Below are 22,789 nucleotides of genomic sequence, written 5' to 3'. Positions count from 1 at the left end.
CCCGACTCCTGTTTCCGGTGCGTGTCCGCCGAGTGTAATGACCCAGGTCCTAGGGTTTCCGCGGCCTCCCTGCAGGAAGCTGGGCTCTTGCGCAGTATCGGCTCAGCGTCAGGAACCCCGGCTCTGTCTAAAGGTCCCCAGTCCCCGGCGCTTTGTCCCGAGGACTTGCAGAGTTTCCTGCCATTTCACATCCAGTCATTATTTGCTCGAGTCTGCGTTTCATTCTCCGGCTTTTCCTGCGAATCAATCCCATCTCAGCTTTCTATTCTCTAAATTTCCTCTAATCAGATTCAAAGCAAGCAGATTTAAAAATGCTGGCTCAGGAGCTCCTCTTGTGGCTCAGTGGTTAACAAACCCAACTGATATTCATGAGGATGAGGGTTCGATCCCTGGCCTTGCTCCATGGGTTAAGGATCCGGCGTTGCCGTGAGCTGTGGTGTAGGTCACAGACGTGGATCCTGCATTGCTGTGGCTGTGGTGTAGGCCAGTGGCTGCAGCTCTGACTCGACCCCTAGTCTGGGAACCTCCATACGCCATAGGTGTGACTCTAAAAAGGCAGAAGCCAAAAGAAAAAAAAAAAAAAAATCCCGGCTCAGACGTGCCTGGTCTGTGATGCACGCACCTGGCTGAGACCCAAGGGAGAGATTCTCACTTTAGACAGGTGGGGGTGGAGGGGCCTCCCGTCAGGGTCCTGATTTTCTGTCTCCACAAATGGGAAGATTCCAGTGTCCCCACACTTTCATGCTCTAAATATTGCAAATGCACGATTTTAGGGAGATGGTTAGTTATGTGCAGGGTGTGTGCGTTGCCTTATGGATGACGCTACGTCTGCAGAGGCGCTTGGCCCACGAGGGCAGAGCCTGACCCCCCAGGGAACAGGGTTTGGGGTCAGTAACCCTGTTCCTGCCACACTCTTGAAACTTGGGCAAGCGAGCTTATCCGATGTGTCACCTGGAAAATGGGGACAAGAAGCACCACTGGGATTTCGAGGATGAAAGAGACGTCAGGGGTTTTACGTGTGCCTGCAGCACAGTGACGGGGTGGCCACATCTCGCAGGTGCTGCAGTTACCCTGCTCTGTTTGCTCTGCAGACACGCCGTTGCTAGAACAGCGCGAAAGAGCACGCGCTCCTTCACTGTTTCTGTCCACTACAAAGCACACATTCTTGTGTGAGAGCGAGAGGGTGTGTGTGGAGTAGCCGACATGCAGAGCAGGCTCAGGAACATCTGAAAAATAAATCGGACTGTGGCTCTGGGCTGGCTGGGAAACCAAGATGCAAGAGAGTTCTAGCTGGTAGCTTGGGCCTTATCATCTCAGAAGCGTGTCTTTTCATTCATTCATTCATTCATCCAACACGTATGGAGCACCCGACGTCTGCAGAGAGAAGGAGACGGGCACGCAGATGGGCACGCGGTATTCCAGGAGCATTTGGGGAGGTCTGGGGGCTTGACCCACCCCTAAGAGTGACGTGCTTTAGAGCTGGTGGTGGGAGCGGGAGGCTGGATGTGACTTGCCGGGGGTGGGGTGGGGGGCCTCTTTCTGGGGAGAGGCCCCATGGACCTGGAGTCGTGTTCTCCTTGTGCATGGCTGGGCTTCTGGAGGCGACTGTTACAGTGTCCTGACCGCGTGGAGGCTGCTTAGCGGTTTCAACGCTCAGGCTCGTGGCACAGGCAAAATACAGAAGACTTGGCCATGGTTTGGACAGAGTATAAATACCATCAGTTATGACAACATAATGATGCACTTATGGTGCAGAGAAGCTGGCCAGGACGTGACGGTTACCATGGAAACGAGAGGACCCAAAGTAAGTGTTACGTGCATTATCTAAAGGCACAGGAATTATAATACAGTAATGAAAAGGCCAATTTTAATCGTGTGACTCGATAGATCTTACTTGGAATGGAAAAATCTAGAAAGATAGAACCAATGAAGTATCTGGAATCATCAGAACAAAGATTAAAAGTGACTAGAAATGTCAGGCTCTGAGTTCGCTCGGAGCCAGAGGGTGGGTGGGCGGACACGGCTTTTCATTCGCAAGTTCTCTGTCTGAGTTTTTACCGATGACTGCATTATTTTAATCGAAGTAAAACCTGTTTTGTTCCTAAGGACACGTTTTTGCCATCGTATCTCTCAGAACGGCTACAGAATGGTCTCAGCCCCTGATGAAAAGACTCACGTGAGCTCACTGATGTGAATGAGCTGCCATCCCCCCAAAACCCGGGGCCACGGACCCCGTTCTGTTCCCCATAACTTTGATGTTGCAGCATGGTAATTAATACGCGTCTTATAAAAGCCAGGAGACACTTCACTCCTGCTTCAGGTTTCTTAGGTATTTGCTTGAACGACTGAAGGAGAATTAGGATTAAACTGCACATCGACTTTAAGTAAGTGAATACTTGAAAACATTTCCATTAGGAACTTTGTGCACTTCTGCCTAATCTCTGTTAAATCAATAGGTGCATTAAATCTTCTCTTTGTAACAGGAAAATAGGTTTCAGCAGTTGATTCTTCCATGCTCATAAATTACTGATTAGCATAGGTTTGCCTCATAATGTCTCACTTTGTGTAATAAATTTAGTTCATTTAGGTATATCGCCTGCACAGAGAACAGTGTATTCACTGGCCACTTTTTTTTTTTTTTTTTTTTTTTTGGTCTTTTTTTAGGACTGCACGTGTGGCATATGGAAGTTCCCAGGCTAGGGGTCGAATCGGAGCTACAGCTGCTGGCCTACACCACAGCCACAGTGACACGGGATCCAAGCCTTGTCTGCGACCTACACCCCAGCTCATGGTGACGCTGGGTCTTTGACCCACTGAGTGAGGCCAGGGATTGAACCTGCGTCCTCATGGATGCTAGTCGAAGTCGTTACCGCTGAGGTGCGACGGGAACTCCCTCACTGGCCACTTTTAGGTGCCGCTTCCCTGCAAGTCTTTGTAAAACATTCCTGTCCCCAGGGGTTCTGAGAGTGGCTTTCTAGACCTCCCAGCGTGGAATTTCCCAGAGAAGTGGGAAGACACTGGACAGTCACAGCTCCAGATCTCGGAAATATTGAAAAACTACTCACTAGTCTTGCTGACGAGTGCTTGTGGGTTGGAATTACTTGCAGAGTAAAGAAGCAGCATCAGCTGGTTGTCCCCCACTTCCCGCACATTCATTGGTCAGCCCAGACGAATCTGAGCACATGATTCTAGAACCTGTGCAGACACACGCCTCCAAAGCGCAGAATTGGCCCCAGTCTGTGCTGTAGCCCCACAGCCTGCCCGTGCCCCTTGCACCTTTTATGTGGGTCTAACCTGCTGGGTTCTCGAAGGTAGCCCTGAGGCGTTTTGTTCTTTGCCCGGAGGCGGGAGGGCTCGTGCCCCATGGCAGGCACGCGGGCATCCCCTAAGAAGGGTGCTGGTGTGGCGTGATCACCGTGGGCTGGCGTCTTTCTAAGCGCTGGATGTACACAAACACCCCTAGCCTTCCTGGGACCCCCACGTGTGCTCCCTGACACCCCGGCCGGAAAGGTGGGGACGGGGCCCCAGGGAGCCCACCGGCCTGGCCACCTAGCTAGTTGCAGGAGGTGTGGGGATTTAAACCTGAGTGCCACCCCCAGGGCATCCTGCACTGCCACAGCCCCCAGGGGACGCCCAGTGGGGGGGGGGGCTGCCGGAGGCGCCTCTCGGCTCCGCCTCTGGAGCCTTCCTTATTCTACAAGGGCTGGCGTTGGCGGAGGCAGGAGGGCGCGCCAGGGGCTCGGGCGCAAGGCCTGCCCGGGATTCAGCCGCGTGGCTGACGGAGCAGTTACCTTTGACTTAGAACAGGGTTTTCCCCTTTCAAAGCTCCTCAAGCACTTTAGCCGCCGCGTGACGCCGTGAGGTGCCGTTTCCATTTCACTCCAACGCCCAGAGGGGAAATTGAAGTGACGTGACCTCACTAGACCTCAGACAGTGTCCTGAGCGCTTCTGCTCCGACTCCAGTAGCCTTGCCCTGAGGCCCCCAGAGGAGCCCCTGGGCGTCTAGAAGGAGAGGGAGGCCGGGCCAGGCGCCGGGCCAGGCGTGGCCTTTGAGCACCTGCGCTCTCAGACATCAGCCAATGGTCTCCTTCCAGCTTGAGGCTGAGCTACACTTGCAGAGAAAGTGTGTCTGTGCAACTTAGCCCCCAGATCAACTTTTTTTTTTTTTTTGTCTTTTTGCTATTTCTTTGGGCCGCTCCCGTGGCATATGGAGGTTCCCAGGCTAGGGGTCAAATCGAAGCTGTAGCCCCCGGCCTGCGCCAGAGCCACAGCAATGCAGGATCCGAGCCTTGTCTGTGGACTACACCACAGCTCACGGCAATGCCAGATCCTTAACCCACTGAGCAAGGGCAGGGACCGTACCCGCAACCTCAAGCTTCCTAGTCGTCTTCGTTAACCACTGCGCCACGACGGGAACTCCCCAAATCAACTTTTTTAAACAATACTTATTTTCTGGTAGGCCATTACCAGCTCATCCAGAACTTTGGAACGAGGCACAGTTGAATTCAGATGGCCAGCTGGCTGGTTTCCACCAGCAGGTCCGTGTGAGATGCTCTCAGCAAGCGCCATCGCTCACAAGGAGGCACCGCTTTCTCCCAGCCTGCTCCTCAGAGCGGTCACGACCCTGGCGGCTGGCCTGGGCGGTCAGCACGGACTGTTCCTGAGTCTGAGAGGGAATATTCCCTCAGTGGGCAGGGCGGGTGGAGGGCCCCTGCGGGAGGGTGCCCTGGGCTCCGGGGGCAGCGCGGGAGGTAAACTTGGCCCTCTGTGCGCAGAGGGGCAGCCTCGGCCTGGGTGGCCCGCGGGCACGGACCTCGGCTCAGCTTCTGCAGCTGGGACCCCAGGGGTGCGGAGACGCCTCATGGAAAGGGACTGCCGGGCCCCGTTCCCCTCTCCCCCGGGGCGTTGCCAGGGGCGCGCCCGGGGACGGCTTTGGGGCTGCGGGTCATCTGCTCTGTCACCGAGTGTGACCCATCTCTGTTTCTTCCGTGTCCCCGTGGGAAGAGACGCCTCGGTCCCTGGGCTCAAGCATACGCGACACCCTTCCTGCAGCGGGAGGCCCGCGGGGCGTTACCTTGGGTCATGACGATCCCTGCCAGCGCCTTGTGGCGGGCGTGCGCCGACGCCAGGCCCACAGTCAGCTCGCGGAACTTCTGCGTGACCAGCTGGGACACCGAGTCGGCGAATTCCTGAAAGACACAAGCAGCAGGCGTCCTAGGCGCTGCGGGCCAACACGGAGTCCTGCCTCCTGCAGCCAGGTCCCCACGGGCGTCCGAGGTCACCCTGCCACGCACTGCCCCTGGGCGCGGTGGCCCCTGGGCCTCAGACCCGTGACTCAGCCCCTGTGTAGCTGGGCGCAGCACTGGAGCCCTTGGAGTCTCGGCGGTGGAGTCACCCCGCCTGGCAGAGCTTCCCCGCAGGGGCTCCCTGGGTTAGATCTTGAGAGGAGCCGGGCTTGGCACCCCAGACAGCCGTGCCCACGCATCCCCGGCTCCGCCCAGCCTGCTCCTGCCACGCTTCTGCACACGTGCACGTGTGCACACATGTGCAGGCAGACACGCAGCACACACCCATGCACACGTGTGCACAAAGACACAGGGACACGTGCACATAGAAACACAGTAACAGACATGTGCATGAGTGTGTACACGCACACGCACATACAGAAATGCACGCGGCCACAGTGTGCACACCTGGGAGAACATACACTCGCATGCACATACACGCATTCAGACAACACAACCACACATGCATGCGCACACACACGGACACCTGCACATGTGCACACACATAGCCACCAAACTGATCTAACGCCGGCTGCTGAGTTTTCTGCGGTGACCCAGGGTTTCCAGGCAGCGGCACGCGGCGGACGGGGGACGCGTCTCCAGAGAGCGGGGCCGCCCTCCCTTCCACCTGGCCCCTCAGTTGACACCTGCTTTCCAGCGGGAGGTGGGCTGGCGGCAGGGGCCTTCCTGGGCCCTGGAGTCAGCCCCGGGCCTGCGTCTGCGGGGGCCCGTTTCCTAGTCCCCGGCCGCGCTGTTGCAAGGACGAGATTTCATGCGCTCACACACCTCGCGCTGCGTCAGGGCCCAGACACCGAGCCCCTTCCTTCATTGCTGGTGTTACTATGATCTTTTCTCCTTCAGCCAAATCAAAACGCCACTTCTCCATAAGGTGGGCACGTGGCTCTCTGGTGACGGATGGGTTTTCACTGTCCTGCGCGGCACGGTTGGACGTTGCGCTGCAGAAAGGACCGTTCTCAGATAACCGAAGGTGCGGAAGAGGCATGCAGAGACGGTTTTGAAAACCCCACTTGTAGGCGGTAAAGGAAACTCATGTGAAAACAGGCCTGCCTCTTGGACGCTAGAAACCTGCCCAGAAAACAGCAGAGGGCGGGTGGGGCGGGAGTGCCGGGTCCTCGCCCTGAGCTGCTGCAGCTTGAGCGGAACCCCCACGGCTGCCTTCAGGACCGGCTGGAGGGAGGGGGCCCGCGCAGGGGCTGGGGGCGTGTGTGTCCTGGGGTCTCCTTGAATCCGCTCCCAGAGCCCAGGCTGCTGGGCAAGACACCCACCTTGACTGGCGGCCACAGATCGTGGGGCTTTAGGGACAAGTCCTGGAGGACTTCCTGTCCTTTCGTGACTTGGAAACTGAGGTCCAGAGGGGGCAGGTTATGTCCCCAGGCAGCTGTGTGATGTCCCCAGGCACCCGTGTGCCATGTCCCCAGGCAGCTGTGTGATGTCCCTACACGTGACTTAGAACAGCATGAACCCACCCTCCTCCAGCCCTGGAGCCCAGCGCCTCAGGTCAAGGGGCCCCAGGGCCACGCCCTCTGGCAGCTCCAGGGGAGGCTCCTTCCTGTCTCTCCCGCTCCTGGGGGCTCCAGGCGCCTGGGCTGGTGGTCACCTCCCTCCAGTCTCTGCCCCCATCTCCACGTGACTCCTCTGTGTCTCCTCTTCTGTCCTGTGGTGTGTGTCCACCACCCAGGATGGCTGCCTGCTCCCCTGGGGCCCTTGGAGGCCCCAGGAGCACCGCCTGGATCAGACTCTGGGCCTGTCTTCCAAGGACCAGCAACAACGGCATGCGGGGCCCATGTGGGTCCAGCCGCGATGCTGGGAAGCAGGGCTCTGCGCTGGGGAGCGAGGACCCCCATCCAGGCGGAGGATCAGGGCGCTTCTGCAGGTCAGCCTGGGACTCAAACGGCGTCCCCCTCCTGCAGGGCGGCCCCGGCATCTGCGGGCTGCACCACTGGTGGCTCTGGAATTAGCTTCTGGGGCCTCGTGCCGCCTCCCGTGCCCAGCACGTCCAGGGCTTCGCGGCCGGCCTTGCACCCTTCGCTTCTCCGGGAACTTTCCAGGTGCTTCCTCTGCACCTTCTGCCATCTTCCTGAACGTGCAGGCTGTGATGAGACAGCAGGCTGCTGCGCCCGGGGCCCTGCAGGACGTCCCAAACCTTTGAACCGCCACAGAAAACACGAAACCCAGAAGCCAGCGACTCCCTCCGAGATGGGGCAGGACTCTGCTGGAGCCATCCACGCGGCCCGCCCCACCGGTGGGGAGGTGCTGGTGCCCCTCACTGTAGACGGCAGGGCGGGGACGGGACTCAGGTCTCCCCCGAGGCCACACCCTGGCTTCCTTGGTGGTTTTCCTTCCCCAGTTGCGCCGGAGTTTCTGACTTTAACCCTGACCCAATCTGGGGGTTGCTGCCACATCGCCCTGAACGGGGGCTTGCACCACAGACCTTTGTTTCTCACAGGCGTGGCGCTCACGGCCCAGGAGGGTGGGCTTCTCCCGAGGCCCCCCAGCTGAGCCCACCCCTCTTCAGGCTGTGGAGCCCGCGCCAGGCTTCCCGCAAGGCCAGCCTTCCCTTCCTGACCGAACTGAGCCTGAATCCCTTCCTCCTGCTGCGGCCGCAGGGGTTAGAGATCAACGCAGGAATCTGGGGACATGGGAAAGAGCGCCCTCCTCTCCTCCCTCACCCCTGAAGGATGCCCAGGCTCCCCGGAGGCCGCCAGGGTCCAGGGACCGCCTCAGACAGCCGTGGGCTTCTATCGGAAGTGAGGCCCTGACTTTGGAGGGTGCGGGTCACAGCGACGGCATCACTTCCCCTGAGCCACAGAAGGGAGGAGTCATCAGAAAGAGGCAAATAAAACGTGACAGTCAAGAGAAGCAAGTTGTGCACAGAGCCAGCTGCTGTGTCAGGAGCAGCAGGTGGGCGCCGGGATGTGTGGTGGGGCTGGGCCACCGGCGGCCTCTAACCTGTGTGCCGGCTTTGGGGCGGGCCCCTGTGAAGGCGGCAGGGGCCAGCCCTCTGCACAGCTCCACCTGCCAGGTAAAGACCTTCCTCGCAGGTAAATCGCCTTCCTGGGGCTCGGCTCCAGGAGTGCTGGGTCTCTGGTTACCCATGGTTTGTGGACTGACCGTGAGCAGGTGCCAGCGTGGGGCCCGTGGCGAGGACAGGCCTCTCGGCCTCGGCAGCTCTGAGTGGTTCTCGGACCCCCAGCCTGGCCAGGCACCTGCCGCCCCTCGCTTCTGAACACGCAAAGACCCAAGACCCAAGACCTTTGTCAAAACATCCCTCTCCTAGAGTCTTCTTTCCTTCCGTCATTTTTACGGGTCCTTGACATTTTCGTTGGGGGTAGTTCTCAATTTCATGGTGTCCCTCCCTGGCCCCGCTTTGAAGACTTGCCCGGGGTCTTCCCAGGGAGGAGTTTATGGAAAGTTTATATGTTGAACTATGACCCTTAGTTTTCCTGGGTTGAAAAGTTGAAGGAAGCGAATGTGAATAAATAACCACCTCCATTAGGAGAAGAGCCTCTGGCGCAGCGGCGGGAGGTATCTCCTGGCGCCTGCTGGGGTCTCTGAGGACTGAACCCTTGGGGCTTTGGGAATGGCTGGAGAAACACAGCCTGGGGGCTGTCCCTGTTCCCCCACAAACCGCCCCCCGTCTGCTGGCCACCGATCTCAGCGATGGGTTTTAATTGAATCACACGCGACTGCAGCTGAATGTCACCTTTCGTGGTGTGACCGTGTCCCGATGACGGGGAACGTCAGAAGCCAGGGCAGAAACTTGGAATTCGCGTTGGGGAGGAATCCGTGCCTCTGATTGAGCACTGGGGCTTTCCGCGTGTTTTAATCACTTGGGGTTTAACATATACAGTCAGCTTTGTTTACTGCAAACCCAGCTGCTTAGACCCTGAAGTAGTTTGATCTTGCCCCTCCCAGCGCTTGGTTTACGGCAGACATGGCTAAAATGATCAAAATCAAGTTTGTGTTGGGAATTACTTCCATCGGTTCAAATTCCAGGGCGTGTCCGTGGCTGTGTGGAGCGCGGTCTGTCTCCTCGGCTGGCTCCATGCGTCCGAACTACCAGAAACTTCTTAAAGTGTGCTTGTCCCGCGCACGGCCGAGCGGCCTGCATCCCTGCTTCTGGGTTTCCTTCCTGAGACCCTCTGGACGGTGAGTTCGCAGAGCCTTGCCGTGCGTCCTGGGGAGCCCGTCCCTCATTGGCACCTCGCTCAGGCCGGTGTCCGGCTGCCATCTCCTGACCGCCCAGTCCAGCATCTGGGACGAGGAGGCCTTTTTCCAAGTGCAAGTCCAGCCCCACAGCGGCTGCCCTGCACCCTGCAGAGGCTGCACCTCATGTGCACCTGCGCGCCACGCCACTGCCCCCACCCGCTGAGGTCTTGCTGGGCCGAGGCGATCCTGGGACCTGGGATCAGTCCCGCCTTACAGCCGCACAGCCTGAGGCTCAGAGGGTCGGGGAACTTGGCCTCCTGGTAAAGCCTGAAGCCTCTGCACCCACAGCTCCGCTGCTCCACTGAGGGCCGGTTCCCTAAACCTCACAAGCACCCAGATCCAGTTCCCTGGCCTCTGAGATTAAGTTCAGCTTGGGGTGGCTTCTCCGCTGGCAGGTGGGCAGCCCCGCGGTAAGCCTGGGGGAGACCCAAGCAGGTGGCTGAGACCCCGGGCCAGCCCCTTGGGGCCCATCAGGGGCTCTGAGCAGGGATGGGGGACACCTCCGACTCCAAGGGCAGGTCTGGCAGAATGTGGGGATCCCTGTGACGTAGCGAAGCAGTGGGGCCAGGTGGGGGGACTCGGGCTCAGGAACAAGCCCACCAGCTGTCAGGATGTGCCCCGGCCTGTCACTCCCTCCTCATCCGACCCCGGAAGGGTCACCGAGACGGTGCTCCTGCCTCAGGATGGAGGCTGTGGGGACCAGGGAGGCGGGGCAGAGGAGTGCCGGCTGAGCCCCGTCGGTGCCCAAGGGCCACCTGGCGCTCGAGAGGGAAGGTGCTGTGGGGAAGGGGGTCCTACAGACCCCCCCACCCCCCACCGTGTGTGTGGTCCATTCTCAGGGGCAAGCAGGCTGTTCTGGTGGCCCCTCCTGACGGGGCATCTGGCCAGCAGGACAACAGGCAGGGAGGGTCTGGGGGGCAGTAGGGGATGCCACAGCTCTGCACAGAGAGGTTCTAAAGACCCCCCCACCCCCCAATCCCAAATGACTAGCTGAAGTGTCATTTGCAACATAAATTCTTGCTTAAGTACAAAGAGGACAGATACCCACTGACTTGTTATCGCTGGTGACTGGGGGACCCCTGGGAGCAGGAGGGGTTACTGTAGCTGTCACAAGCCTGCCTGGGCCCCGCTGGGCACCCACGCCCTACATGGGAGTGGGTGGGACCTGCTCAAGGCCCCTCCCAGAGGCCTCACACCCCCCACCGCCTAGGGCTTCCGGACTGGGGGGTGGGGGTGCGGATCCCATGGTAATTCCCTGGCCCTGTGCCCCCGAGGAGCGGCCATCTGAGATCTGGTGATGCGGCTGGGGCACAACTTGGCACAGGCTAGACCCTTGGCCAGAGTGACCAGAGGAGGCTCTGGTGTCTGGGGGAATGGGAGTGATAAGCAGGTGCTTCTGCTTCCAAAGGCTAAGTGGGGGCGAGGCCCATGGCTAATGAGCTGCGCGGTGCTGTCTTAATGAAACAGGGACGTAGTGCTACCTCGGCTTGCGCACTTGCGCACGCTGTCTGCACTCGGCCCGCCCGCCCAGCCACCCTGGCACATTGCCAGCATTATTCAAACAGGAAAAACAAACTTTAAATAGGAACACCAAAAGACTTAAACTTTACTCGTCTCCAACACCAATATTTTGCGTGGCCTAGGGACACAGAATGTGTTCAGATTGGCGGTCGTGGTCCTCAGGGGTGAAACTGACATTCAGCCAAAGGGGAAGGATATTAAAATCGCAGATGATGAAGGAGAGAGGCATCAGTAAATATTTTCCTGCTGAAATCCCATCTTGGGGTTTAAGATGCTGAAACGTCGGAAATGTTAGATTTGCATATGGGCGGGGCAAGGCGGCGCCAGCCAATACCGACACGTCGCTGTGCAGGCCCACCTTGTCCTCCACGCTGGGCGTGCGGGGGCGCGGAGGGAGGCCACGTGCCTCCTCCCGAACAGCACTGCGGACCTGTGCCCCCGACCCCACCCCGCGTCGACAGCCCGCGCGGCCAGAATTGGGAAGGAGAAACGCTGCCAGAAGCTGCCAGAATCGTCCTCCAACAGCAGAGGGCAGGCCACGCCCCGAGGACCCTGTAAATGGGCTGCAATCTTGCCCGAAGGTGGTCTCAGCATTCCCCCCTGAGTCCGAGAAAAAGGCTCGCCTCTGGGTCTTGGTAATGACGCCTGTTTGCGGACACGGCCGTAAAGCCTCACTAGTCTCAAAGTCAGAGACAGGGAGCACCAGCGCCCAAGTCGTAATTCAGATTACCTGACTATCCAGTTTTTCTCTATGTCAGATTGCTGAGAGGCCCATAAAGAGCTGAAGGAAGCATGAAGGAGAAGAGCCCTCACTACCCTTCCCATGGCATCGCGGAAGAAGTCCTAGACTTGCAGTCAGAGGACCGGGCTTGGGTCCCTCCACCAACTTCTCGGAATCGGAATCCTACCGCCCCGCCAGCAATTACTGCTGAACCCTCGGTCTTCCCGAGAAAAGAGGCATCATAGGAATTAGCCCTGAAGTCCGCGTTCCAGTTCCCAGCTTGGAGGCCAAGCCTGCAGCCCCATGACTTTTCAGAGGATGCATCTCCTTCCATGTCACCAGAAGCAGGTGGCCAATGGGTGCAGACTAGGCAAGAGAGGCCCTCCCTCCAGGCGCCGTGACCGGCAGGTGCAGCTTGACTGCCTCCTGTGTTGTCCCCACTCTATTGCTCCTGCTGGAAGTGCCGAGCCAGGAGGGCTGCATTCCCGCAGTTGGCGCTTTCCAAGGATGGCTGTGCCATCATCGCCACTCCAAGGGCTCTTCTCCCCAGGGACCTCCGCTCGGTGACCTTGTCCTGTCCTTGGAGACTGTCCCAACCCTCAGTGAGGGGGACGGTGCCAGTGGGGGCCACACACTGAGTCAGTGTCTTGGGATGTCACCTCCTGGGTGCCAGTGGGAGGAGCCCCACGGGAGGCCGCAGTGAGCCCTCTGCCGGGGTCCTGAGCCCCTGGTGCCCTGCGGAGCGTGGGCGCCGCCCCTGTTGAGCCTGCCCACACGGCAGCGTGAGCACGAAGGCATGGGCGTTTTGTTCCACAGCAACAGCGCCTGACACAGATGCAGCCAAGATGCTTCTGGACCACAAGGGCTTTATCCCACAGGCCCAGAGTCCGGCCTGGCGTGGCTGCGTTACGGCGGCCTGACTCTGAATGGGATTCGGGCCGGACTCCCTCCCTCTCCAACTGTGTCGTAGCAGGCGCTTGAGCCTGGCTCCGCTCTGCGCACCAAGCCCTGGCTGACGCTGCTGGTTTTCTGCAGGCCCACGTTTCCCACTTCCCCACACCGCTGCTGCCTCCGCAGGAAGCTGTTTCAAATGCAGTTTTGATGCCACCAGGCAGGCGACGGATGTCTGTTAGGACAGCAGTTCCTGCGATGCTTCTCTGTGCTGAGGGGTCTCTCTGGGCTGACCTCGCCCCCCATGCTGGCCGGGCAGACCCTGAGCACGAGGGGTGTCCCCCGTGGGGTGCCCTTGCAAAGAACCTGGGTCCCTGCTGAACAGTGAGAAACTGGGAGCTGCACGGACTCAGTCTACAGCCGGGGCACAGAGGCCGGGGGTGCTTTGGATCCAAAGCCAGTCTTGAGGAGGAAGCAGACCGTGCCGGCGTTTCATGCAGCCCCTTTCAGTGAAAACATGCTGTTTTCGGTGAGGAGGTGCTCGCCGGTTAAACTGTTTGCTGGATCTTTCATCGGCTGCAGATTTGCTGGTATTTTTAATTTGGAAGACAGTCCCTTTAGGGCAGTGCACTTGAGCACTAACAAGTGTTTGGAGCTGGGCGGACCCGCCCTGCAGCGACCCGGCCTGTCCACACTGCTTTCTGATCTCGGCCCTCCAGGTTTCTTCCCGGCCACCGTGTTCTGGGGTCATTGCCAGCATCTCGCTCATGAGCCCGAGGGCCAGCGCCCTGCCTGTCATCTTGGCAACGGCAGTGTCCACCCATCCACACGCACAAGCACACACGCGTACATGCACAGACGCACAGGCACAGCACACCCCAGTCAAGTGTGGGTTTGCCTCTGGGGGCTCAGGCGCACCCCCCAGGCGGGCAGGAGTGGAGTGGAGCCGAGCCTGTCAGAGCCCTGCTGGGGCAACGCGCCGCGTCCAGAGCAGCCTGGGGAGCAGCCGAGTGGAGACTGTTTCTCAAGCGTTTCTACTTTTATTTCGTCTCTGAAACTGTCCCTTGGGGAAAGGAATCAATCAAAATTTATTGAGCAAGACACTAATAAAATACCGAGTGGAATCAGACAGGGTCCTAGATGGAGCGCCTGTACCACGAAACACCGAGTGACAGTCGGCCGAGGACGTCCCGCCAGGGCTGGAGCCTGCCAGGTGCTCGCTGCCAGGGAAGCCCGTTGCCCTTGAGCTGCGTGGTCATCCCACCTGTTCACGGATGAGCAAGCTGAGGTGGAGGCATATACCTCCCTGCAGGGCACAGGGTGGCTGTGGGTCCAGAGCTCACGTGGTCTGGCTGGACCCCAGGCAGGCGTGAGCTTGGTGTGGTCGGAGGCCAGGTGGGGGTTGGAGTGCTGCCCCTTATGCTAGTTTGGGTCTTACCGCTGCCTTCAGTCACAAGGTGACCGTGGCGACTGGGGGGCGGTGAGCTGCCTGGGGGGTGGCATCCGAGTCCACAGGCCCAGAGGCGGATGCTCTGAATCGGTGGTGAGGCCGGGGCGCAGCTGTTGTCACACACGGCACAGTTTGCCAACCTTGGGACAAGGAGGCCCTTTCTCAACAAACGGCACTGGCTCCCCGAGCTGTTGGCAGCAAGCCTGTCTTTGGGGCTTTCGCGCTCCTCTCTGCTCTGTCCCGTTTTCACGGGAGTCCTGTTGGGTCGGTTTCGCCAGAACCCCCTGCCCACCGGACGTCTGCTCTGAGTGACTCTCCACCGCCGACCCACCCGGCCCCAGGCGTGCGGATTGGGCTGCGTCTCTCTCTGCAGATCCAGCACCATCTTCCTTTCCGTGAACGAAATCTTGCTTTCTGTGCTGTGGGGACGTCTGAGAACCAGAGAGGGTCTGAAACAAGCACTGGGCGGTGGGCGGTGGGCGGTGGGGGTAGGGGTGGGGGAGGACGCTGAGCTGGGATCGACTGGGCAGCGGCTCCGCCCGCCTCTCGTGGGGCCAGGACGCCAGAGAGACTGACATGGCAAGTGCTGAGCTGAGGGTGTGGCGGGACGTTAGCCTGTCTGTCTTGTCATCTCCATCTGCGGCCTCCATGTGTCCCAGTGGCCCCAAGCGGCCCTACACAGCCAGCTGCCTGCTCCAGGCTGGGCCCCTTCTCTCTCTGTCTGTGGTCTACACCGGCCTCGCCTCACAGGGTGCTACTGCGAGGCCCCCACGGAACTCCGCCCCTAGGAAGACCCCCGCCCTTGCTCCTGCCTCTGAACAGGCTGAGACCAGCTGAGACTGCCTCAGAGCCGAGCAGCGAGGTTCCCTCCAATCTCACCCCCCTGGCTGGGGTGGGAGGGGCGGTCCCAGCTGTGGGTCATTTGCTGAACAGAAGAAGGTTTGTCTGTGGACCGGAAGGTCTCTCCATATGTGTGATGGCATCGATCTGGATTTGCACAGACAGGGCTGGGGGCTGGTCTTCCTTGTAAATTCCAACTTTATGCATACAAATAATCTGGTATGTTGGCTCTAAAATTCTACATGATTAGTTACGTTAAAGAAACAGGGGAAATGAAGAAAAGCGGGGGGCACAGTTGTACGAGGGGCTCGTGCTGTGCTGGTGACAAAGGTTCAGCTGTGTTAGGAGGCGACCTAACCCCGCCCCGACAAAGAGATTCCGTCCTCTGCTTTCTGCTCCTTATTTTGTGGTGTAGCCCTGCCGTCTGGCTCACAAGCACCTCCCATGAGAGTGAGTACAGGCCAAAGGGCTTGACCTTCAGTGGGTCACTATGAGCGTGGCAGGTGGTTCCCCTTTCTTGGCAGGTAAGAAGGGGGATGATTCCAGCAACAGCAGTGACCCTGGGCGGTTCCCTAGGAGCCAGGTGGCGACAGGTACGCCCACCTGCCCAAGGCAAGCTGGCTGAGCAGCGGCAGGTTTGGAGTTCCCATCCGGATGTTTGGATTGTAGCACCAACATCTGGGCTCTTGACCACGTCAGAAGTGGCTTTCAGGGATTTTTTTGTAATTGAGGGTTTTAGAAAAGCCCAAGATAAGAGATCCCACGTTCGTTATTGAATAATTGAGAGCCAAGGGTTGTGTACACAGATATCTGCATGTCTGCATATTGATGTACATTTGGACTTACTCGCAATTACCTAGATTGTTAGAGGTCCACACACTTATTTAAAAATATTAACCGTAATTACTGCTTTAACAATTAACTTCAAATTGGAATTCAATAAAAATGTAGAAAATAAACTAAAACCACACTGGAAAATGTAGCACTTCTGTTTTTGTTGAACTGGTGCTTTCCGATGTGCTCAGGAAGATATTTTGCATCTGGGCTTAATTAGAATCTTTAAATTCTCATTAGTGCACTAATATGAGGATGCTAACAGATGAGGCCCTCTGTTTGGGGTTGATTCATGGTTGTTTGAGTTCATCTGGATTTAAAAAGATGTAAACAAGAAGAATTACTGCAGCGCATCAAGAGGAAAAGAATCTCAATAGGAGAAGTAGTTGTTCCACAAAGGAAGTAATATTTACTTTCTTAGCCTCTGTTAAATTCAAGAAGAGTTTTTTAGCCATTGCCTCAATAATAAGGAACTAACACTGTTTTATGAAGTTCCCAGTAATGTCAATGTCACATTCATTTCCAGATGCCATAAAGGATGAACTCTCAGACCCCTCTGTCTCAAGACTGGCCCCAAATTTGCTTCTTTGCCCTGAAAATAGGTCCCATAGAGGAGACAGAAAGTAGATTAAAATTGCTGAATAGTTCCAAACAGTACATCTGCAGCACTCACTAAAGCAGAGCCAGGCCATCACTGTCATTTCTTCACGCTCATGGAGACCCAAGGCCAGAGAGATCCAGCACTCCTTTGTACTTGTACCTGACAAACAGGAGAGAGATAGCTTGGAAAGTGCCCATTCTTCCAGCCGAGCTTCCATGGTCAGCAAGTCATTGTCTCCAGACCTGGCCTCAGTGCCACAGTGCATGCATCTAGGACCTGAACCTGGTGCTGTCACGCTCCTAGAACCAGTGCCTAATCCAGGGCCACCCCACAACCCTGTGCCTACCAGCAAACAAAGGTCTTTTGGTGCTGAAGCCAGTCCTTAAAGTCTGGAGGAGGGGACTGTCCCTTCAATGCAGAGGCCAATGCAAGGCCACAAGGAATATTAAAAATCACAGAAACATGACACCACCAAAGGAACACAAAACCTTTCTAGCAAACAACCCTGAAGAGTTGGAGATCAATGAATTTCCTGACAAAGACTTCAAAGTAATTGCTTTCAAAGAAGCTCAGTGAACTACAAGAGAATACAGACAACTCCACAAAATCAGGAAAACAAATCATGAACAAAACGAGGAGCTTAACAAAGAGATGGAACTCATAAAATAGAACCAAACAAACTCTGGAGCTGAAGAATACAACAATTGTGGTCAAAATAATACAACAGAGAGCTTCACTAGCAGACATGATAAGCAGAGGAAAGAACCTGTGAACTCAAAGACAAGTCAGAGGAGAAAAAAGAAAAAAAAAAAAAAAGAATGAAGAAGGTGGGATTTATGGGACAACATTAAAGGAATGATGGATATGTTATGGGAGTCCAGAAGAAGCAGAGGAAGAAAAAGGCAGAAAGTGTATTTAAAGAAATAAAAACTTCCTAAATCTGGGGAAGGAAATAGACATACAAACTCAAGAAGCCAAAGGACTGCAAGTAGGTCAAACATGAAGATGTCTACACCAAGACACACTGTAACTATACTGTAGGAGTCAAAAACAAAGACTTGAAAGTGGCAAGAGAAAAGTGAGCCCTCACGTATAAGGGCTCACTTAGATTCCCAGTGGATTTTTCAGCAGAAACCTTGTGGACCAGCAGAGATAGAGTCGAGATATCAAAAGAAAGATAAAGGCCAATCTTCAAAAAAGAAGATGGGAGAAGGTCCTTCCCTGACAAACAGAAACTGAGAGAGGGTGTCACCAGCAGACCCGCCCAACAAGAAATGCCCAAGTTACACACACACACACACACACAGGAATATTATTCACCCTTCAAAAAGAAGGAGATCCTGCCGTTAGTGACAACGTGGATGCACCTGAAGGATGTTGTGCTGAGTGAGATGAGCAGGCACAGAAAGACAAACATAGCAAGACCTCACCCTACATGAGAGCTAGAACAGGAAAATTCACAGAAGCGGCGGGTGGCATTTCAGATTTGTTTCGAGCAAACCTGACGTGGAGACGGCCATGCTGGGTGTGTTCTGGGGAAGCACGAGGTGACCCTCTGGAGAGAAGGGTGAGTACGTTCTTATTAGACTGACCTCGGGGGTGAAAGGGGTGGGGAGCAGCATGAGGACCGAGGAGTCAGGCTGTTTGGGGGACGAGTTTTTCATGCGGGCCCTCCGAAGCCCAGAGGCGGAGGTGACAGTTTCCCACGGCTCGTGCCCGGTCTGCCCGCCTCCGGGGAAGGCGCTGCGGCCGTCTGGAAATCAGCGGGTTTGCCCCGTTCCCTCTGTCCCAGACGCAGAGTCCGATCGCACCAGAGGCGTTTTCGCTGGTCGCCCTGACTCCCTCTGAGACCGGCTCCAGTCCACACCACTCAGCGGCCGCAGGTCTCTGGTGCTACACTGACCACTTTGCCTGCCTGCTCTAGGTGTGGGGACAGAGGCAGTGACCTTCCCTGTGCAGCCACTTCAAGGCCATCAGCTCGTCTGCCTCAGGACAAGCCTCGGGCCCGTGGGTGTCTGCCAGGCACCTTGCAGCCCAGGATGGGACTGGCTTCCCTCCCCAGGGAAGTGCGGGTTAGAGCCAGCAGGACGCTCGCTGGGGCAGAGGCCCTGGCCCTGAAAGGGGATCTGCCGAAAATCACGGAGGGTCTTCCGTCTGCAGCCAAGGGACTTTGTCTCCACGTCCCTCAGGCGGGGATGAATGGCCCTCAGGATCGGGGGACAAATAAAGGACATTTGTTGCAGGTCCTGAGTCCCCTGGGCTTCCTCTGAACAGAGCAGATGCTGGGTAGCTGCTCTGGGGACAATGGGCAGAGATGCCCATCCCAGGGTCCCCAACGCCAGGGTCCCCAGCTCCCAGGTCCCCAGCTCCAGGGCGTGGCTCAGGAGGGTGGCTGAGCTGTGGGGGCTTCTGGGCGGGGGGCAAGACTACATGACAGCCAGGGTCTGCCCCGGCCTGGCCACCGGGCTGCTTGGCCACAGGCTGGCGTCCAGGCCCCACAGGGCGTGAGGCTGTACCCGTCTGTCCCGTCACCACCCCTACGAGGCTCCCCTCAACGGCTTTTCTGTCCCAGCAAGACGGCCCCAGCCCGTTCCCAGGCCCCAGACGCTCCCACCCCTTGGCCTTGGCGCCTGGCGGGGTTGGCGGGGCTGCAGCAACCTGGGGTCCTGCCCCCCAGTCCATGTGGCACACCTGGAAACCGGCCCTGCTCCGTGTTTTCCGTCTACACCTGCCACAGTCCCGAGATTCCTCACTGGACCGGGAGGGGATTTCAACTAAATGAGAGGAGCTCGAGGGCCAGGGCAGGTACTTTCAGTTCCCAGAGAGTGTGCGGGCTGCCCGGACAGGCAGAATTGACACGAGAACTGTCGGTCAAGGTGAAATGTTTAGAAAAAAATGGAAAACATGACGAAAGTTACTTTTGCAACAACCGTCCCCGTGAAGCCCATTTACCCCTGATCAGCTTTGCTCTGAGGCGCTGCTGTGGGCCTTCTCTGTGAAGACGGTGGGAGCCTTCACAGACTCAGAACCAGAAGGTTCTTTTTTTTTTTTTTTTTTTTTTTAGGACCGCAGCCGAGGCACATGGAGGTTCCCAGGCTAGGGGTCGAATTGGAGCTGTAGCCGCTGGCCTACACCACAGCCACAGCAACACCAGATCTGAGCCGTGTCTGCGACCTACACCACAGCTCACCACAGCTCCCGAGCGAGGCCAGGGATCCAACCTGCGTCCTCATGGATACCAATCGGGTTCTTTAACCACTGACCTATGATGGGAACTCCAGAACCAGCAGTTTTCACTTTTTCCTGACTCAGGAGGCAGCCCTCTATCTGCCTGTCATGTGGCACCCTGAGCGGAAGAGGCCTGGGCGTCCTGGGGGCGGGTGGCAAGGCCTGGTGGGGTCGTGACCACACTGCCGGGAGAAGCACAGACCTTCCAGCTGCACAGGTGCATCCGGGGAGGTGACCCAGGTCTCCAGTCTGTGGGTCTCGGCTGCGGCCAGGCTGGCTGTGAGCCCCCCAGCAAGTCTGCAGCGCCCCCTGCCCCAGCTAAAGGACCCAGAGGCGGAGGCAGCCGCCCCTTCTCCAAATGAGGGTCCTTGTTACGGGGATGATTCTGACGGGAGAACCATCCTGGCTTTTCTGCAGGAACTTGTGGGGAGAAAAACCCGCAAGCCTTTCCGTAGCAGGTATGTGGCTAAGAAACCAAGATGCTTCGACCGAAAAGGTGAATCTTTTCAGAAAAGTCTGCGTCACCTCCAGAGACAGCGAGAGCCGTGCCTTTCGGCGGGGGGCGGGGGGGGGGTTCGTTCCTTTGCCCTCGTCTTCCTCTCCTCTTTCCTCTCGTGCGCATTAAAGAACCGCTGATGGGTTGGGGAGCAAACCTGGCCTTTGCTGTGAGCGTCTCGGAGTTTCCTGCTGCGTCTTCGGGGCCCTCCGCTGAAAGGCTTGTTGTGCCAGTGGAGGTGTGTGCGGGTCCCGGGAAAAGCGGGCCAGGCGTGCGTCTGGGTCTCCTCCTCCGCCGCCGACAGGGCCCTCCGCCTCCTCGCGCTCAGCTCCTTGCTTTGTCATTTTTTGGCTTTTGTTTTGCAACTGACAAGAAAAAAAAAAACCTGACACCAACCTTGGAAGATGGTAATGCGTTCAAGGCTGTGTTTTCCTCTCAGATCGGATAAAAATCTTGCCTAAAACCATGTCCAACCTTTCCAGCAGGAAGTCCAGATGGCTTTGCAGCCTGTGGAACGGACTGCACCCACGGGCGCTTGGCAGGGCGTCAGGAGGGCAATGTTGCTCTCGAAACAAAAGACAGCGTCTGTGGTGCAGGCGTGGGGGGAGGGGAAGAGCAAACAAAGGAGAAGCTCGGACCCTTGTCTGCAGGTGGTGGGGAAGCGGGTGAGGGGAGAGGTGACGTCAGCTGCAGATGGTGCAAAAACGGCTCCTGTGAGACCAGGGAGAATGCCACTCTCCTCCCCTGTGGGTGAGCTGCCGACGCGGTCGGCTGAGTGTGTCTGGCACATGCCTGCATCTCGGTGCCAGTGCAGAGGTCGGCAGGGGGTTCCGCTGGCACTGACGGTGAGGGTGTGGTGGTGGGTGCGGCGGGGCCCGAGCCCGGGAAGGAAGGGGACGACGAGGCGCTGCTGGAGGGCCGTGCCCCCACTGGAAGGAGACTGCTCAGTCCTGTCCTCTGTGGCCACGGCTGGCACCTTCCTGGGGGCCGAGGGCGGCTGCGCACATGGCTGTCGGGGCCGTGGCCCTGGAGAGACGTGTGGGTGTCTGCAGGATGGACTTCGATTTGCAGCAGGAGAAGCAGAGCCAAGGCGGCGGGCACACTCCTGAGTGAGGCCCAGGAAGGCCTGCTCCTCCAGTTCCCCTCCAGCACCTCTCCTTTGCACCAGCGTCTCCCCGGCTGGGTGGTACACTGAGCAAAGCTTGCTGGCCTCCCCCCCCAGGTTCCGAGCTTTGTGGGCTCCCCTGAGGCCCGTGCTGTGACTCCTGCCAGCCGCACCCTGCCTGCAGGCGAGCCTCTCCTCTGCCTCCTGATTGGCACCTGGCGGGTCCGCCTCCTGATTGGCACCTGGCGGGTCTGCCTGTCATATTCTCCTGGGTCGAGTTAAAAACATCCCAGAGCCAGGCCCCAACCCACACCAACTCTACGTGGATGCCTGGGGGTGAGGACAGGACTTGAGGACTCAGGGACAGGGCGCAGGCCCCCGCAGGGGCCGAGGTGGCCAGCTCTCGCAGAAGCCGCTCAGGTCCCTTCTGGAGGGGAGGTTTTCAGTGTCTCCGTCATGTGTGCCTCTCGCTGCAGCTGGTTAAGCCTCAGTGTCCCTGGAAGGCCAGTTCAGGCCTCTCTTTGGGACGAGGTCTAATCTTTTGGGACAGAGCCCGGCACAGGGTCCCCAGCACATGCTGACGGGCTGGTGGATGGGGCTGGGGGCGTGGATGTGACTCGGGGTAGGAGAAGTCAGAAGAGTGAAAAGCCAAGAGATGACCTTGAAGATGCTACACAACCTTGCGAAGGATCCTGCCAAACGCAGGAAGCTGGTGGGGACTGCGTGGCGCTGGGACGCAGGTCAAAGGCGTTGACATGAATTGATTTGTGCTTTTTGGCGTTTTGAAGCCACTCGGGAAGCACTAAGGTGGAGGACTGGCATTTCATTAGCAGGAAATGGGAAGAAGGCGTGAATGAGAGGGCGTGAAGCAAGGTAGGAGCCGGGACCGCACCCTGAACCTCGAGGGGGGAGCGCCACTGAGATGCTCCTTTGTCTCCACACCCGCTGGGCCCGGACAGGGCTGCTCTGTGGCTGGAACTCGGGTTTCTCCAGAGAGCGGAGCGTACATGGGGCTCGTCAGGGGTTTCTGATGTTTAGAGTTACCTCAGCTCTAAAATGAGGGACAATGATAAACGGATTCCTTTTGTTATTTCAAAATATTCTTTAGAGCAATAACCTCCAGTGCTGCCTAAGGTGGGAGAACTACGGCTTCTTTGAAGCTCGGCCAGTTAGACGTTAACGGCAGCAATGGCTTTACGCGCATCAGCAAGAGCTCTTTGTGAACCGAGCCGCCCCTGGACCCAACGGCCTCCTCGGGGAGCGACTGTCACTTACGCCAGTGACTGGCGGAGGCCGGCCTGCGGGCCTGGCTTCCTCCCGAGCACGCTTCTGGTGGTGACGGCGGTCGTGGGGCCAGGGGTCCAGCCCGACTGCCCAAACGGACTCGGGTCCCTTCTGGCCAGGCCCCCAGACCCCCTGGCCTCTGGAGAAACACAGGTTTGGGCATGTCTGCAGGAGGACAGCGTGTTCCATCCACGGAGGAGGAGGAAGGCAGCGCTCGCTGGTTTATACCGGCTGGTTTATAACCTGATCCGGCTGGCTCGACAAGCGTGGCTGCCGCGGAGTGCTGAGCAGTGTCAGGCCCCG

General features: G+C 57.9%; 2 protein-coding genes across 6 annotated transcripts in view; one reads left to right on the top strand and one right to left on the bottom strand.

Annotated features, from left to right (window-relative positions):
* WDR37 (WD repeat domain 37) overlaps positions 1 to 17,221 on the top strand; it is a 113,605-nt gene extending 96,384 nt beyond the window's left edge. For all 4 annotated transcript variants that reach the window (XM_021064034.1, XM_021064033.1, XM_021064036.1 and 1 more), the window contains exon 14: positions 4,460 to 17,221. In XM_021064034.1, the coding sequence (XP_020919693.1) occupies positions 4,460 to 5,086 (627 nt within the window). In that variant the 3' untranslated portion in view covers positions 5,087 to 17,221. The remainder of the gene's footprint in view (positions 1 to 4,459) is intronic.
* ADARB2 (adenosine deaminase, RNA specific B2 (inactive)) overlaps positions 1 to 22,789 on the bottom strand; it is a 455,053-nt gene that overhangs the window by 35,305 nt on the left and 396,959 nt on the right. For both annotated transcript variants that reach the window (XM_021065069.1, XM_021065068.1), the window contains exon 6: positions 5,075 to 5,189. In XM_021065069.1, the coding sequence (XP_020920728.1) occupies positions 5,075 to 5,189 (115 nt within the window). The remainder of the gene's footprint in view (positions 1 to 5,074; positions 5,190 to 22,789) is intronic.

Source organism: Sus scrofa, chromosome 10, assembly GCF_000003025.6.
Source record: "Sus scrofa isolate TJ Tabasco breed Duroc chromosome 10, Sscrofa11.1, whole genome shotgun sequence".
Lineage (NCBI taxonomy): Eukaryota > Metazoa > Chordata > Mammalia > Artiodactyla > Suidae > Sus > Sus scrofa.
The sequence above is the reverse complement of the archived record's forward strand: the minus strand, read 5'-3'. Positions and strand labels throughout refer to the sequence as shown.